Source organism: Poromitra crassiceps, assembly GCF_964638095.1.
Source record: "Poromitra crassiceps genome assembly, chromosome: 8".
NCBI classification, from domain to species: domain Eukaryota; kingdom Metazoa; phylum Chordata; class Actinopteri; order Beryciformes; family Melamphaidae; genus Poromitra; species Poromitra crassiceps.
In genome coordinates, this window is record NC_139629.1 from 16,802,670 (window position 1) to 16,820,169 (window position 17,500).

Sequence of the window (17,500 nt, forward strand, 5' to 3'; positions counted from 1 at the left end):
GAAGCATGTGCTAGTCTACAACTCTCCCCAGATCGGCAGAGGGAGTGGAGCAACACCTGGGACAGCAGGGGCAATACGCCAAGTACAATTGGGGAAAAAACTGAAATAAACAAGTTCTCCGCAATTCAAATCAATCGTCAGCTGTCTACGCGGTCGTGACTGTTGTTGCTAGCGCGACGTCACTGTGATTCGGCCTATACACTTTCTCTCTTAGGTCGTGCTGGACTCCCCGTGAAACAGGAGCACGCGGGTCAAAGCTCTAAAACAGGTAGAAAAACAGTAGAGCAACAGGAAGGAGAGAAAAAGAGAATGGTATCTAAAGAAAGGCTCACCCCAACACACCCCAACACACCCCAACACCGGCCTCAAAGCACCAAGCCCATCCTCGGCTAATCGCAACAGCGACAGCCAAACCCTCCACCCTGTTAGCCTTAATAGAACGTGTAAATAGCAGCTCCCCGCAGGAGCACAGGAGCACACAGGCTTGATGGTGCCGCGGGAGCTAACACACACACACACACACACACACACACACACACACACACACAGAGTGACTAATAGGAGGATATTTTATTAAGAGGAGCTTGTGTTTTCCTGCCTGCCTTGTCCTTCACTACAACTGAGAGAAGCTCCCACTGAAGGACAAACTTGTATGTTATTAACCCATTGATACCTGATGCAGCATTTGTGTGTGTATCCCTTGAGGGGTATACAGGCAAATGCTGCATCAGGTATCAATGGGTTAACAGCTGACTCCCTCCTCCCCACTCCCCCCCCCCCCCCCCCCCCCCCCCCCACTCAACGCTGGCCACTGTAAACACGCCCGTTTCAGAGGAGGGGGAGGGGCCTCCTGGCTCCAGTTGGTATTGATCTTCAGTCCCTGTAGGGGGCAGCCCCCTGCCTCAGAGGACACTTCTCTGTCCTGTGACGTGGGGGGTGGAGGGGCCGGATGGGGGATGGTACTTTGGTGACTCCAACATGTCACCTCCAGTCATGTCCTGTGTGACTGGAGGGTACAGGGTGACATGAGACATGTCGGCGTGTGCTTATGAGTCCTGAAGTCCAGGAAATGGGTTAGCATGGGGGTCCCTCGTCTCCAAGTCAATGGGGTTTTGGTTAGACGCCGGAAATAAGCTCTGTGGTAAACAAAGGTTTATGATGGCAGTGCCCCGGTGGCTCACCTTGTAGTGCACGCACCATGAAGGTTTAGTCCTCCCCGCGGCCGGTGCAGGTTCGAATCCCCTGTGGCCCTGTGGCATGTCACCCCCCCCTCCCCTCTCTTTCTCTCTCCCCCTAACTTTCCTGTCTATCTAACTGTCCTGTCCAATAAAGGCGGAAAAACAGAACACCAGTTTTATGAATCTCTAAGCGTTTTCTGGCAATCACGATTTCTGGTGATCACATTTACGCTTCAAAAATCATAAAAGTGGTATTTTTGAGAAGATGGAACCCAGGTCGATGTAAAATACGTCATCTCTGCGGCACGCTATAACTCCCCCAGATAGAAGACTGTTAGAGATATTCAGCTGTGTGGAAACATCTAACCCTGGATGAAAACGACTGCAGCCCCCCGCTGCTCAGACTTGGGTACAAAAGAGATCTGTAGCTCTGACCCAACGTCAAACAGGTGTGAAGGCAACATTCACATTCAAAAACCTACAAAGAAAATGTGGCTCCATCCTCGGGTGCCTTTGCTGTGAGGGGCTTACCGTCGCCGAGCGGCGAGGGGAACACGGGCATCTCGTAGCCGGTGGGCGTCTGAGGGGAACTCTGGGAACTGGTGTCTCTGGAGCTGCAGGTGGAGGCCGAGCTCACCGGAGCCGATGAAACAAAATAGATGTCCGACTGGGGTGAGACACAGAGCCACAGAGAGAGGGAGTGAGAACAGGACAGACAGACAGGGTGAGACACAGAGACACAGAGAGAGAGGGAGTGAGAACAGGACAGACAGACAGGGTGAGACACAGAGACACAGAGAGAGAGAGTGAGAGCAGGACAGACAGGGTGAGACACAGAGACACAGAGAGAGAGGGAGTGAGAACAGGACAGACAGGGTGAGACACAGAGAGAGGGAGTGAGAGCAGGACAGACAGGGTGAGACACAGAGAGAGGGAGTGAGAGAACAGGACAGACAGGGTGAGACACAGAGACACAGAGAGAGAGAGTGAGAACAGGACAGACAGGGTGAGACACAGAGCCACAGAGAGAGAGAGTGAGAACAGGACAGACAGGGTGAGACACAGAGACACAGAGAGAGAGAGTGAGAACAGGACAGACAGACAGGGTGAGACACAGAGACACAGAGAGAGAGAGTGAGAACAGGACAGACAGGGTGAGACACAGAGACACAGAGAGAGAGAGTGAGAACAGGACAGACAGGGTGAGACACAGAGACACAGAGAGAGAGAGTGAGAACAGGACAGACAGGGTGAGACACAGAGACACAGAGAGAGGGAGTGAGAACAGGACAGACAGGGTGAGACACAGAGACACAGAGAGAGGGAGTGAGAGCAGGACAGACAGGGTGAGACACAGAGACACAGAGAGAGAGAGTGAGAACAGGACAGACAGGGTGAGACACAGAGACACAGAGACACAGAGAGAGAGAGTGAGAGCAGGACAGACAGGGTGAGACACAGAGACACAGAGAGAGAGAGAGTGAGAACAGGACAGACAGACAGGGTGAGACACAGAGACACAGAGAGAGGGAGTGAGAACAGGACAGACAGACAGGGTGAGACACAGAGACATGGAGTGAGAACAGGACAGACAGGGTGAGACACAGAGACACAGAGAGAGAGAGTGAGAACAGGACAGACAGGGTGAGACACAGAGACACAGAGAGAGAGAGTGAGAACAGGACAGACAGGGTGAGACACAGAGACACAGAGAGAGGGAGTGAGAACAGGACAGACAGGGTGAGACACAGAGACACAGAGAGAGAGAGTGAGAACAGGACAGACAGGGTGAGACACAGAGACACAGAGAGAGAGAGTGAGAGCAGGACAGACAGGGTGAGACACAGAGACACAGAGAGAGAGAGTGAGAACAGGACAGACAGGGTGAGACACAGAGACACAGACAGAGAGAGTGAGAACAGGACAGACAGGGTGAGACACAGAGACACAGAGAGAGAGAGTGAGAACAGGACAGACAGGGTGAGACACAGAGACACAGAGAGAGGGAGTGAGAACAGGACAGACAGGGTGAGACACAGAGACACAGAGAGAGGGAGTGAGAACAGGACAGACAGACAGCAGATTGGGAGTGATGCCAGAAGGGACAGAGTGGAGGTAAACCCAGCAGAGAAAAACATATTGAGGATATGGGAAGAACAGGTGTTTGGTTTAAACTTGATGACATGTGGCTGTTTGAAATGATGTCTGTGTATGTGTCGTGTGAGTGTATAAGCCGTGTGTATGAGTGTATAAGCCTGTTTATCGTGAAGTCCCGCGATACTTTCCTGCCGACTGGACAACTACAGGTAGGACGCTTTGCGGTGGTGGTTTTAGCGTAACCTATGTGGGGTTTGGCATAACCTTCGTTATTTCGAATAGGTTACGCCAAACCCCACATAGGTTACGCTAAAACCACCACCGCAAAGCGTCCTACCTGTAGTTGGCCAGTCGGCAGGAAAGTATTGCAGGACTTCACGAGACTTGGTGACCGAGATCACGTTTGAGGTAATTTGATCCCTGTGCGACTCCAGGAAATGGCCTGGGGTGAAATATCACTCTGGTGGATGTTGAGGGATCACATTATGACGATATTTGGGGAAAACGGGAATAAAAATAGCTATTTAGATGCAGGAAAGACAGGCTCACACTTGGCCCCAAATCAGCTCCATTTTACAACTGACTTGGACGCTATTGATCTCAAAACAACGCTAGGACGGCCAGAAACGCCGCGGATATCGCTGGGTGAGTGGCCAAATCATAATTATTGCCAGGAGATGGGTCCAGGTTAAAAAAAAAACGAAATTCTCCTTTAAAGAAAATATACTTTCAGTGTTGTTTTTTGAAGTTTTGGTCCGAGTGAAATGTTCTATGGTCTCTCCCGATTCTAAATATAGCTGAACGGTTTGACGAAGTAAAACTATTTTTTATAAGCATTGTACGAAATGTCCATGGGAAAATAAATGGCGGATGAAAATCTCTGGTACAGTGCTGAAGCAGGAAGTCACTTTGTCTCTCTATTGGAGAGAAAATGGGAGAAAAATGGGAAAAAAGAAAGGTGCAAAGGTAGAACGCACAGTCAACCAACCTCTGTGTTTTGCATCTTCAATCTACAAAGTTGCACTGAGTGGATGTAAGAATGGCGCAGGGACATCATGTGGGTTACTGTGTTAGCAGTCACCCACAGTCAGTGGCTGTCAATCATACTGACCCGCGAGGCAGTCAGCTGGAGCTCTGGGACCACGGCTGTGTACACCAGGTTGCCGTTGACGACCAGCCGGATCTCAATGGAGTCCGTAGTGAAGGCCAGGATATAAGGAAACGCACACACTGGGAAAAAACAAACAGCAAGTAAAGCAGAGAAACTTCACCGCCAACTATTTTTTATAATCGACTAAGAAAGAAATACTAATATTCTCTCATTCCAGCTTCTTAAATGTGAATATGTTCTGTTTCTTTAGTCTGACAGTAAAGTGATTATGTTTGGGCTGTGGACTGTTGGTCAGGACAAAAGAAGACATTTGAGGATGTCATCTTGGGCTTTGGGGAAAAGGTGATCGACATCTTTCACCATTTTGTGACATTTTAGAAGACCAAACAGCTAATCGATAAAGAAAACAATCATTAATTGTAACATGAATTAAAATGTATGTGTCTCCCTTCTGTGATTCTCTCATCCTGCACAGAAACCCTGAGCAACAAGCTGTTATCAAGAGTGTTAGACACTGTGTTGTTTTCAATGCTCTCTGCATAAACCATGACACACAAACACATGAACGCACGCGCGCGCACACACACACACAAACATACACACACACGCACGCACGCACGCACACACACACACACACACACACAAACACACACACGCACGCACGCATGCACGCACACACACACACAAACATACACACACACGCACGCACGCACGCGCGCGCACACACACACACAAACATACACACACACGCACGCACGCACACACACACACACACACACACAAACATACACATGCACGCACGCACACACACACACACACACAAACACACACACGCACGCACGCATGCACGCACACACACACACAAACACAAACATACACACACACGCACGCGCGCACGCACACACACACACACACACACACACACACACAAACAAGCCCAATGGCTGCCTGTGGCGTTACCATGGAGACAGCTGGCTCAGGCCAGGCCAGCAGCATAGAGAGCCAAAGCCACGCCCACTTCCGGGTTAGGCATACGAACCAAGGGATTTCAGCCGCCATTCATTTTTCCATAGACATTTCAGAATGCTTCTAAAAATAGTTTTACTTGGTCAAACCAAGCGATTCAGCTATATTTAGAATCAGGGAAGACCATAGAGCATTTTTACTCTGACCAAAATGAAAAAACAAAACAAATAAACAAACAAAACAGATTTTTATTTTTTGGTCCAAGTGAAATGTTCTATAGTCTCTCCCGATTCTAAATATAGCTGAATCGCTTGGTTTGATCAAGTAAAACTATTTAATAAGCATTTTACGAATTGTCTATGGAGAATAAAATGGGGTATGAAATCCCTTGGTTCGTATGCTTACCCCGGAAGTGGCGGTGACTTTGGCTCTGTATGGGCCGGGTGGGGCCGTGGCGGTTGCCGTGGTAACCTACCGATAGCGTTGGGCATCTGGTTCCAGCTGAAGTGGAAGTCGGAGGCGTTGGACTGGATCATGGGCGTGGAGCCATTGAACGGACACACTTTCTTATAGTAGCAGACGTCTGAGGGCAGAGGAGTGACATCGATATGAGACTAGATATCCTCTTAGATTGTGGATATCGTAATATCGTGATATGGATTTTTGGTCCATATCGCCCAGGCTGAATTCCAGGCCCAAATCCCTCAAATACAAGGACCCAACACGACCGACCCATCAAGGGTAATTAGTACAGTTACAACAATGAGAATTTTTTATCTGAGAACTAGCAGGTTTTACAGAAGCTCACAGACAACAATTAAAAAGAGAGACAGGCTTGAATGTGTGGACACTTCTCAACTGTGCTGTTACCCTATTTATACCCTATTTACTATCGTCAAGTAAAAAAAAAATCGAAAGAACTTCCATTTAAATTCTTGCACAGAAATCAAGCCGTTTCAATGACCCTTGTCTGTCTGTGTTCCTAAGCCTTGTTTTTTCTCCTCGAATTCACTTTCAAGGATTTCAAGGATCCGTGGTGCTTCTGTTCTTCTTGTGTGTGACTTTTATTGTGGTGTTGTACGACGACTGAGAGCAGCAATCTATTTGAAATGCAATGAAATGTGACAAATACTTTTGCTACCAGGCAGACAGAAAGAGGAACACAAAAGCCAAGAGTGGATGTTGTCTGCATTTGTAAATTCCAACTTGGCCTCTTAATATTCTGGTGCCGTCGAGGGTTTGATTTCCACTGCAGAAAGATGCAGCGTCAGAGGAACAATACAGTTCAACAGACACTCACAGTTGTAACACAATAGAGTTAAACAGAGACTCACAGTTGTAACACAATAGAGTTAAACAGAGACTCACAGTTGTAACACAATAGAGTTGAACAGAGACTCACAGTTGTAACACAACAGAGTTGAACAGAGACTCACAGTTGTAACACAATAGATAAACAGAGACTCACAGTTGTAACACAATAGAGTTAAACAGAGACTCACAGTTGTAACACAATAGAGTTGAACAGAGACTCACAGTTGTAACACAACAGAGTTGAACAGAGACTCACAGTTGTAACACAATACAGTTCAACAGAGACTCACAGTTGTAACACAATAGAGTTAAACAGAGACTCACAGTTGTAACACAACAGAGTTGAACAGAGACTCACAGTTGTAACACAACAGAGTTAAACAGAGACTCACAGTTGTAACACAACAGAGTTAAACAGAGACTCACAGTTGTAACACAATAGATAAACAGAGACTCACAGTTGTAACACAATAGAGTTAAACAGAGACTCACAGTTGTAACACAATAGAGTTGAACAGAGACTCACAGTTGTAACACAACAGAGTTGAACAGAGACTCACAGTTGTAACACAATACAGTTCAACAGAGACTCACAGTTGTAACACAATAGAGTTAAACAGAGACTCACAGTTGTAACACAACAGAGTTGAACAGAGAGTCACAGTTGTAACATAATAGATAAACAGAGACTCACAGTTGTAACACAATAGAGTTAAACAGAGACTCACAGTTGTAACACAATAGAGTTAAACAGAGACTCACAGAGATAAACAGAGACTCACAGTTGTAACACAATAGAGTTAAACAGAGACTCACAGTTGTAACACAATAGAGAGAGGTAAACAGAGACTCACAGTTGTAACACAACAGAGAGTTAAACAGAGACTCACAGTTGTAACACAATAGAGAGAGGTAAACAGAGACTCACAGTTGTAACACAATAGAGAGAGTTAAACAGAGACTCACAGTTGTAACACAATAGAGTTAAACAGAGACTCACAGTTGTAACACAATAGAGTTAAACAGAGACTCACAGTTGTAACACAACAGAGAGAGTTAAACAGAGACTCACAGTTGTAACACAACAGAGAGTTAAACAGAGACTCACAGTTGTAACACAATAGAGAGAGGTAAACAGAGACTCACAGTTGTAACACAACAGAGAGTTAAACAGAGACTCACAGTTGTAACACAATAGAGAGAGGTAAACAGAGACTCACAGTTGTAACACAACAGAGAGTTAAACAGAGACTCACAGTTGTAACACAATAGAGAGAGGTAAACAGAGACTCACAGTTGTAACACAATAGAGAGAGTTAAACAGAGACTCACAGTTGTAACACAATAGAGTTAAACAGAGACTCACAGTTGTAACACAATAGAGTTAAACAGAGACTCACAGTTGTAACACAACAGAGTTAAACAGAGACTCACAGTTGTAACACAATAGAGTTAAACAGAGACTCACAGTTGTAACACAATAGAGTTAAACAGAGACTCACAGTTGTAACACAATAGAGTTAAACAGAGACTCACAGTTGTAACACAATAGAGAGAGTTAAACAGAGACTCACAGTTGTAACACAACAGAGTTAAACAGAGACTCACAGTTGTAACACAATAGAGAGAGTTAAACAGAGACTCACAGTTGTAACACAACAGAGAGAGTTAAACAGAGACTCACAGTTGTAACACAATAGAGAGAGTTAAACAGAGACTCACAGTTATAACACAACAGAGAGTTAAACAGAGACTCACAGTTGTAACACAATAGAGTTAAACAGAGACTCACAGTTGTAACACAACAGAGTTAAACAGAGACTCACAGTTGTAACACAATAGAGAGAGTTAAACAGAGACTCACAGTTGTAACACAACAGAGAGAGTTAAACAGAGACTCACAGTTGTAACACAACAGAGAGAGTTAAACAGAGACTCACAGTTGTAACACAACAGAGAGTTAAACAGAGACTCACAGTTGTAACACAATAGAGAGAGTTAAACAGAGACTCACAGTTGTAACACAATAGAGAGAGGTAAACAGAGACTCACAGTTGTAACACAATAGAGAGAGTTAAACAGAGACTCACAGTTGTAACACAACAGAGAGAGTTAAACAGAGACTCACAGTTGTAACACAACAGAGAGTTAAACAGAGACTCACAGTTGTAACACAACAGAGAGAGTTAAACAGAGACTCACAGTTGTAACACAACAGAGAGAGTTAAACAGAGACTCACAGTTGTAACACAATAGAGAGTTAAACAGAGACTCACAGTTGTAACACAATAGAGAGAGGTAAACAGAGACTCACAGTTGTAACACAACAGAGAGTTAAACAGAGACTCACAGTTGTAACACAATAGAGAGAGTTAAACAGAGACTCACAGTTGTAACACAACAGAGAGTTAAACAGAGACTCACAGCTGTAACACAATAGAGAGAGGTAAACAGAGACTCACAGTTGTAACACAACAGAGAGTTAAACAGAGACTCACAATTGTAACACAACAGAGAGTTAAACAGAGACTCACAGTTGTAACACAATAGAGAGAGTTAAACAGAGACTCACAGTTGTAACACAACAGAGAGAGTTAAACAGAGACTCACAGTTGTAACACAATAGAGAGAGTTAAACAGAGACTCACAGTTGTAACACAATAGAGAGAGTTAAACAGAGACTCACAGTTGTAACACAACAGAGAGTTAAACAGAGACTCACAGTTGTAACACAACAGAGAGAGTTAAACAGAGACTCACAGTTGTAACACAATAGAGAGTTAAACAGAGACTCACAGTTGTAACACAATAGAGAGAGTTAAACAGAGACTCACAGTTGTAACACAATAGAGAGTTAAACAGAGACTCACAGTTGTAACACAACAGAGAGTTAAACAGAGACTCACAGTTGTAACACAACAGAGAGAGTTAAACAGAGACTCACAGTTGTAACACAACAGAGAGAGTTAAACAGAGACTCACAGTTGTAACACAACAGAGAGAGTTAAACAGAGACTCACAGTTGTAACACAACAGAGAGAGTTAAACAGAGACTCACAGTTGTAACACAATAGAGAGAGTTAAACAGAGACTCACAGTTGTAACACAACAGAGAGTTAAACAGAGACTCACAGTTGTAACACAACAGAGAGAGTTAAACAGAGACTCACAGTTGTAACACAATAGAGAGTTAAACAGAGACTCACAGTTGTAACACAACAGAGAGAGTTAAACAGAGACTCACAGTTGTAACACAATAGAGAGTTAAACAGAGACTCACAGTTGTAACACAATAGAGAGAGTTAAACAGAGACTCACAGTTGTAACACAATAGAGAGTTAAACAGAGACTCACAGTTGTAACACAATAGAGAGTTAAACAGAGACTCACAGTTGTAACACAACAGAGAGAGTTAAACAGAGACTCACAGTTGTAACACAACAGAGAGTTAAACAGAGACTCACAGTTGTAACACAATAGAGAGAGGTAAACAGAGACTCACAGTTGTAACACAACAGAGAGTTAAACAGAGACTCACAGTTGTAACACAACAGCAGACCAGCCTCTCCATCTTCATACACATCAATGGCTGCTACAAAGTTGACCTGTAGGCAGAGAGAACTCACTTTAGGGGAATCCTTCAACAAGATACAAACACCAACTACACAAGATACTTTTTAACAGATGATTTCATGCCAAATACTCTCTGGCTACTAAGTAACCACTCAAGCAATATTTATTATTTAACTGATTTAAAGACACCCTAAATAAAAAAAAATATATATATGTTTTTCTTCTTGTTCATTCAGTTTGAACTATGTGCAGTGCAGCAGAGTGATGTCTGTGCAGAGTTTCACACTAGAGGGCTGTTTTCACATCCTCTGCTGAAATTGGAAAGTTTCTCCGTTTTAGGGGTCGGCCTACAAGCATGATTTGTGACATCACAACTAGTTTAGAAGCCAATTCTGGTCCAAGATTCAACTCACAAGTGTGATGTGGAAACCTGAAGCCTGCATACGCTGAGAATGGACATTATTGTTACAGTGAAGTAGGAGACATCTTGTGTCCAGTAGGAAAACCTTTGAGATGAAATATATTTGCATACTCATAAACTCTGGACTTTCTTTTTTATGAGAAGGAGAAGGAGTAGATGTCATTTTAAGGAATTTAATTTAACTTTTTTGTGCGGCAAAAGCCATATTAGACACAAATTATTATTCAAAGTAGAGTATTATTTTGACTGACATGACTTTTAGGTGTCTTAAAAAAAAAAATCAAGATTGATTTACTTTTATTTCAACCTTTTAGTTTTCCTATTTTCTCTTATTAGAGAACAATATTTCTTTCAAGGGCGACACGGCCAGCGCGGGAATAAGAGGCTTTATTGGAACAGCTGTTCATCCTCCAGCCTGCTCATTCATTTCTCTTCCCTTTTCATCCCCAGGCGGAGGCTGTGAATGAGACTGTTGACTCAACCCAGCAGCCTAGTAATCAGAAGGTAAATACAGCAGCCGCCAGGGCCGGTTAGAGGTCTCAGGTCTGCTCCACTTAAACACATCAGGTAAATACAGCAGCCGCCAGGGCCGGTTACAGGTCTCAGGTCTGCTCGACTTAAACACATCAGGTAAATACAGCAGCCGCCAGTGCCGGTTAGAGGTCTCAGGTCTGCTCCACTTAAACACATCAGGTAAATACAGCAGCCGCCAGGGCCGGTTACAGGTCTCAGGTCTGCTCCACTTAAACACATCAGGTAAATACAGCAGCCGCCAGGGCCGGTTACAGGTCTCAGGTCTGCTCCACTTAAACACATCAGGTAAATACAGCAGCCGCCAGGGCCGGTTAGAGGTCTCAGGTCTGCTCCACTTAAACACATCAAATGAACGCAAAGGCCCCAATCCCAACACAAAGAAAGAAGTAGGCCAGCAGACTACAATGTCCTTTCACCGTTTAATGGTCATCTGGTAGAGACAGCAGAACACATTCTTTCTTGATGTTATTCCTGGGCCCGGCACCTAAGTTGATCTTTAGTCTTGAGTGTGCTCGCTATTGAGTTTGCCAATCCCAATACACAGCTTGCCCCTACCACTTATCGTGCGTTCCTTTATCGCAAAAGAACTGGGATGTGGAGGCTAAATGACGTCAACTCCGTTTTGTTAGCGTTCCATTTGCAGAAAAGTTGAGCTGGGGAGTTCACTGTTCACTGGTCAGATTCACTCGCTAGTCATTGTTAGCAATAACAGTTGATAATTATAGCTGCTGCGCAGCAATGGGTCGTGGCCAGGCAAGTCTCAAGGCTTTGAGCTATTATGACATCACAATTGCTCGAGTGACATCAGTGATGGCATCACAATTGCTTGACTGACTGATGACATCACAAATACAACCTAACTGCTATAGGTAATTAAGGCAATTAGGCTATACACGGGGCCAGAATTCAACGTTTTGATGCACTGTGAGCTCAATTTTTGACCGATCGAAAATCTGATTTGATACTTTTGTGTAGGACAGTCTAATGATGCAGATGCTGAAGTTTGATGTCGTTTGAAGAAAAAATGTGGCAGGAGTAGGGTTTAATTAGTTTTACAGTTTTTGCAGTTTTGCGGTCTTTAGACTTCATAATTGGCCAGCACGTAGCACGTATGCCTGATTTTCTATGAATTTTCAAAGTTTGAAACTTTAGACGGTCGCTGTAGTGCCACCGTTAGGACTATTGGCCCCAAATTTGCATCAAAGACGTTTGGCATGGGACTGGACCTTTGTGCAAAGTTTGGTTAGTTTTCATGCATGGGAAGTCGAACTTCCCGGGAGAAGAATAATAATACAGGCAAATACAATAAGTGGCCCGGCCACTAATAATGTCCCAACGCCTATGACATCATCAGTCATCTCGGCACTATTGGCATGCGCAGCACACAATTGCACAACTTTGCATCACTGATGACATCACTCACTGATGACATGCAATGATGTCACAATGTCTATGATGTCATCAGTGATGTCACTCAAGCCATTGGGTTTTTGGTTACACTCGAACAATTGTGACATCATCACTGTTGTACCACTGATTGTATATGAACCGAGCAGCAGCCCCCTGCGACCCATGCACCATGCAGTGGAGACGCCCGTACTGCTGTCCCATCAAGATGACCTGGAGAGTCAAGCGTGATCTCTTCCGCACCCACGTGGCAGGCCTCCTCTCTCTGGCCCTGCTCTTCACCCTCTTCCTCTTGTTCAGTTACCAGTACTGGCTGCCGGGACGCTGGCCTACACCGTCGGGCTTCCAAGGTATAGGAGGCCAAGCAGAGCGCCTCCCTCAGGAGCATCTGGAGGGAGACTGGGTATGGGGCATCTAAGCCTTTGCTCAACCTCACTTCTCAGCAGGCAGAGTGGGGCGGTGAAGCAGGGGCAGGAGCGGGAACCGGGATGGGTGTAATAGGGCTTGAGGACTCCATGAGCAAGAACAACAGCTTGCAGAAGGAGATGGGTGTGGGAGGGAGGCTCAGCGCCCAGCCCTACCGCTAACCCTAGCCCTAACCCTTCAAGTGCAGGGACAGTACGCCCTTCCTCCTCCTCCTCATCACTGCCGAACCAGGCCAGGCCGGCGCCCGCGACGCCATCCGCCAGACGTGGGGGAACGAGAGCATGGGGCTGGGCTTCGTTCGTCTCTTTTTGCTCGGCGTGGGAAAGGGCTTGGACACCTTCCTCCAGCGCAGCATAGAGGAGGAGAGCCGCGTCCACCACGACATCATCCAACAGGACTACCAGGACACGTACCACAACCTGACTATCAAAACCCTGATGGGCATGAACTGGGTGGCGACCCACTGTCCGCACGCCTGCTACGTGATGAAGACGGACAGCGACATGTTCGTCAACACCGAGTATCTCATCCAGAAGCTGCTGAAGCCCGAGCTGTCGCCCAGGCAGAGGTTCTTCACGGGCCAGCTGGTGAGGGGCCACACACCATTCCGCAACAAGGACAGCAAATGGTACATGCCGCCCGAACTGTACCCCTCCAAGCCCTACCCTGCCTTCTGCTCGGGCACGGGGTACGTGTTCTCCGGGGACATGGCGGAGCTGATCTACCAGGCGTCGCTCAGCATACCCAGGCTGCACCTGGAGGACGTGTACGTGGGGATCTGCTTGGCCAAGCTGCACATTGACCCGGCGCCGCCTCCCAAGGGGTTCTTCAACCACGAGCCGGTGCCGTACTCCAGCTGCACGTACAGCCACCTGATAACGTCCCACTGCTTCCAGCCCAACGGAATAATCAAGTATTGGAACCACTTGCAGAGCAACAAGCGTTGTGCTTGTAACTAGGGATGTCACCGTGTACACGACTACATGTTGTAAGGGGCTGATGGGCATGGTGATTGAGGGCTGCTATGTCCCCGCCCGTTGGCTCCATCATGTGGTCTCAGGAGGATGGTGTACCTGACTAAACTCACCCAGCTGTCCCCAACTACCTGATTGGGCCCAGATGTTCCCCATCCACCTGATTAGGTCCAGAGGAGACTAAGTGCAGAGGGACACACTCAGTGACTGCGTTTACATGGACTTGAGTATCCCGGTTATGAGGCTTATCCTGGTTTTGATCATATTTGGGATATGGTGTTTACATGGAAGAGAGAGAAAGCAGGTTACTCATATCCCTGTATACATGATCAGTACTAGTATCCCGGTTACTGATCACTGCATGCTATTTGCGCAGGCGCCTGTGATCGTTACAATACAAACCGGGGTCATTATTATTATTATTATTTTGCTTATATTGGGTGCGTGTGACATGACGTCATTCACCTTTTTTGTGCCAAGACGTGGGATTCCCTTGGATTCCGTCTTCATGGTGAAGTGTCCCCGTTTGCGCGCAGCGCGCGGCTTTTGCTTTCATTTGAGTCACAACACCTTCGTCCTGTAGTCTGTATACTACAGACTTGAATAGGGCAGCATTTCGATGCTTTCTCCTATCTAAGCTGCCAAGCATTTAATTCTTTCATCACCGAAAGACAAAACTCGGCAAAACTCCATGTCCTCATCGCTCCAGAAGTGAGACTTTAAAGTCGAATTGCACTGACATTTGCGCGTGAGTATTTCCAGGTAAAACGATTCTGTGCGGGACCTACAGCAGCGAGGGTAGAGAGGAAAATGCCTGGAGTCTGACGGCGGTCTGATGAGGAAGTAATCGTGCGGCACTTCTGTACTTTCTAATGTTACTGGTAGGGATGCACCGATCGATCAGCACGTGACCGGAAATGGCCGATTTTCACGTGATCGGCCTCGATCGGTGATCTGCGCCGGTCACTCTAAATAGCCGATTCTGTGAGCCGATTTTCACATGACGTGCGCGCACCCCAAAGCACCGAGACAGGCACCCAGCTACCACACCACACACGCCAGCATACCTTCCTCGTTGTGGATTTTTTTCACCGTCAGTGAAGTAGACAAAGCTCGCAGTTTGTCACACATGCAAGTCGAAAATAAGCCGTGGAGACAGAGATGCGGCCGAGTCCCGCTCGGCTGGAGTCCAGTCTGAGCGGCTCGCTTCACCTCACTGGCCCCTCTCTCTCTGCTCTCTCTCCCCGGGAAGCGGTGCTCCAGCAACCCGCCACCGCGCACAGCCGGCTTGGCGAGGTGAACGTGAGCATTGTGTCCAGTATAACCATTCCCCGACCTGCCTTTTCCATTCCACATCAGCGCTGCTGCCTCAGCCTGTCACTCATGTTGCAACGTGGTGGATACAGGAGAGACTATTTGTTTCGTATTGCAAATAGAACGACATGAGAACGACGGACATAATAATAAAAATGCATCGGACTCACAAGTGTGCAACGTTTTCTGTGCGTGATGATATTTTTTCGGATGGCAGATAAAAATACGCATACCAAACTTCGGACTGTGTGTAAACTCCGCCTGATATTCAGACTGAAGATCGTTACTGTAACTCATAAACTCATTTCCCCTCTACTCAAGAGGACTGGTCTGGAGCCAGTCTATAAACTCCTTGTCCATGGATCATTTTGATGTTCTGTTGCACCTGTTTTCTTTTGGAAAAGTAAATGCATGATAGCTGTGGGATATAGGCTATTGGATTTAATTTAATTTTTGTATTCATTGTATTTGCACAAAAAAGCTCTGTCCTGTAGCCTAACCTGGAACACTTTTATTTTGAGATGTGTTTGAGTGAGATGGTCCTACTTCATGCAAATGATAAGAATTGTTTATTTGTATCCCCATTAGATGTAAGAATTGTTCTATGAATCTTAATTTTCAAACAAAGTTACAAAAACGTTTGTGTAAGCTGTCAATTGTTGTTTTTAGAGAAAAAAAATCGGAATCGGCAAAAATCGGTATCGGCAAGTCAGACTATTCAAAAATCGGAAATCGGAATCGGCCAAGAAAATGGCAATCGGTGCATCCCTAGTTACTGGACCTAATTCTGATAGTGAAACGGGTCATTTCGCGCAAGCTGTGTTGTGTACGGTAGCGGTGTTCACTTCACACCGCTCAGGCAGCCGCTCGGGCAGCTCGGTGAGTCAGCAGCATGGAGCCCTCTCCTCCTCGCTCCTCGCTTCTCTTCCAGGCCGTCTGTCACCAGTGCCCTGCTGCACCAGCCAAGCACTCGTCTCTCACTCACAGATTCCCCTCGCGTTGGAGGGTGTTCACGGTGTGTTTCGCGTTGTTTGGTCATGAAATGGAGGGGGGAAAAAATCCCTGCAAGTCTGCTGCCTTTTGGAGATTAACTGAACTGAAGCCGCGCCTGCGCAGGTAGTCTGCTGCGGTCAGAAAGCAGGATAAGGTGTATACATGCAGCAGTATCCCGGGTTCTTTCGGAGTACTCCACCTAGCATAACCGGCTTTCTCAAAACCGGGATAAGGGCTTATCCAGGTTTCTGAAACCGGGATATGATGTTTACATGCGCAAACACAAAAACGGGATACTCCAAAACCCCGACAGTAACCGGGATACTCAAGTCCATGTAAACGCAGAGAGGCGGATAGCAAGATAAATATTGCTATCTTTTTTAAAAATTCTGATAACCATTGTAATATCTTAGTTCCATGTTGTTTCAATGTATTCTAGATAGGGCTGTGAAAGGTAACGGGATAATAACACATTTAGGCACCACCAGGGTGTGCCTCCTCCTCACCCGGTTGGCGTCGGCATGGTGTAGCCGGTAGGCGTCTCCAGTGCTCTCGTTGATCAGGTCAAACTGGTGTTTGTAGGCCACACAGATCATGTTGTCGTTCTCCCCTGTCGGCCCGTCCACCAGCGCCATCACCACCGGGGGGTCGCACAGACAGATCTCCTGCCGGACGCATGGGACGCAGCAATGTCAGCAGACGCATGCATTGCATGCACGTACGCACGCACGCACACGCACACGAACACGCACACACACACACGTACACACGCACGCACACGCACGCACACACGCGCGCAAGCACGCGCACACACACACACACACACACACACACACACACACACACACACACACACACACACAAACACACACACACACACACACACACACACACAACATTAGTTTTGTTACTCATATGTACAGACTTAGACAGGCAAACAGGGTTTGTCTGTATGCCAAGATATAGACAAACCTGTCTATAGGATATATGCTAGAAAGCTACAGGATATATACGTTTTTAAAACGGGTAGCTCAAATGAAGCGATCTGATTGGTTCATTGAGCATAATACCACAGTGCAGAGCCACACAATTCAGACCTTAAGTTCGTAGTTGTGGCTTCATGTTACAAGCAGGCAGCCATGAGGGCCTATTTTATTTGTAACATTAGTATTCATGAATCAAAACTATTTAA

At 46.2% G+C, this 17,500-nt stretch overlaps 1 protein-coding gene and 1 pseudogene across 4 annotated transcripts in view; one reads left to right on the forward strand and one right to left on the reverse strand.

The window, feature by feature from the left end:
* The window catches only part of garnl3 (GTPase activating Rap/RanGAP domain like 3), a 105,984-nt gene that overhangs the window by 8,507 nt on the left and 79,977 nt on the right, over positions 1 to 17,500 (reverse strand). For all 3 annotated transcript variants that reach the window (XM_083642430.1, XM_083642429.1, XM_083642428.1), the window contains 5 exons: positions 16,815 to 16,973; positions 10,205 to 10,271; positions 5,828 to 5,935; positions 4,387 to 4,505; positions 1,710 to 1,845 (listed from right to left, as the gene is read on the reverse strand). In XM_083642430.1, coding sequence (XP_083498556.1) covers positions 1,710 to 1,845; positions 4,387 to 4,505; positions 5,828 to 5,935; positions 10,205 to 10,271; positions 16,815 to 16,973 — 589 coding nt within the window. The remainder of the gene's footprint in view (positions 1 to 1,709; positions 1,846 to 4,386; positions 4,506 to 5,827; positions 5,936 to 10,204; positions 10,272 to 16,814; positions 16,974 to 17,500) is intronic.
* On the forward strand, positions 12,774 to 13,986 carry LOC310781007 (beta-1,3-galactosyltransferase 2 pseudogene; annotated as a pseudogene). The gene has a single exon. The product of its transcript is annotated as a beta-1,3-galactosyltransferase 2 pseudogene (transcript).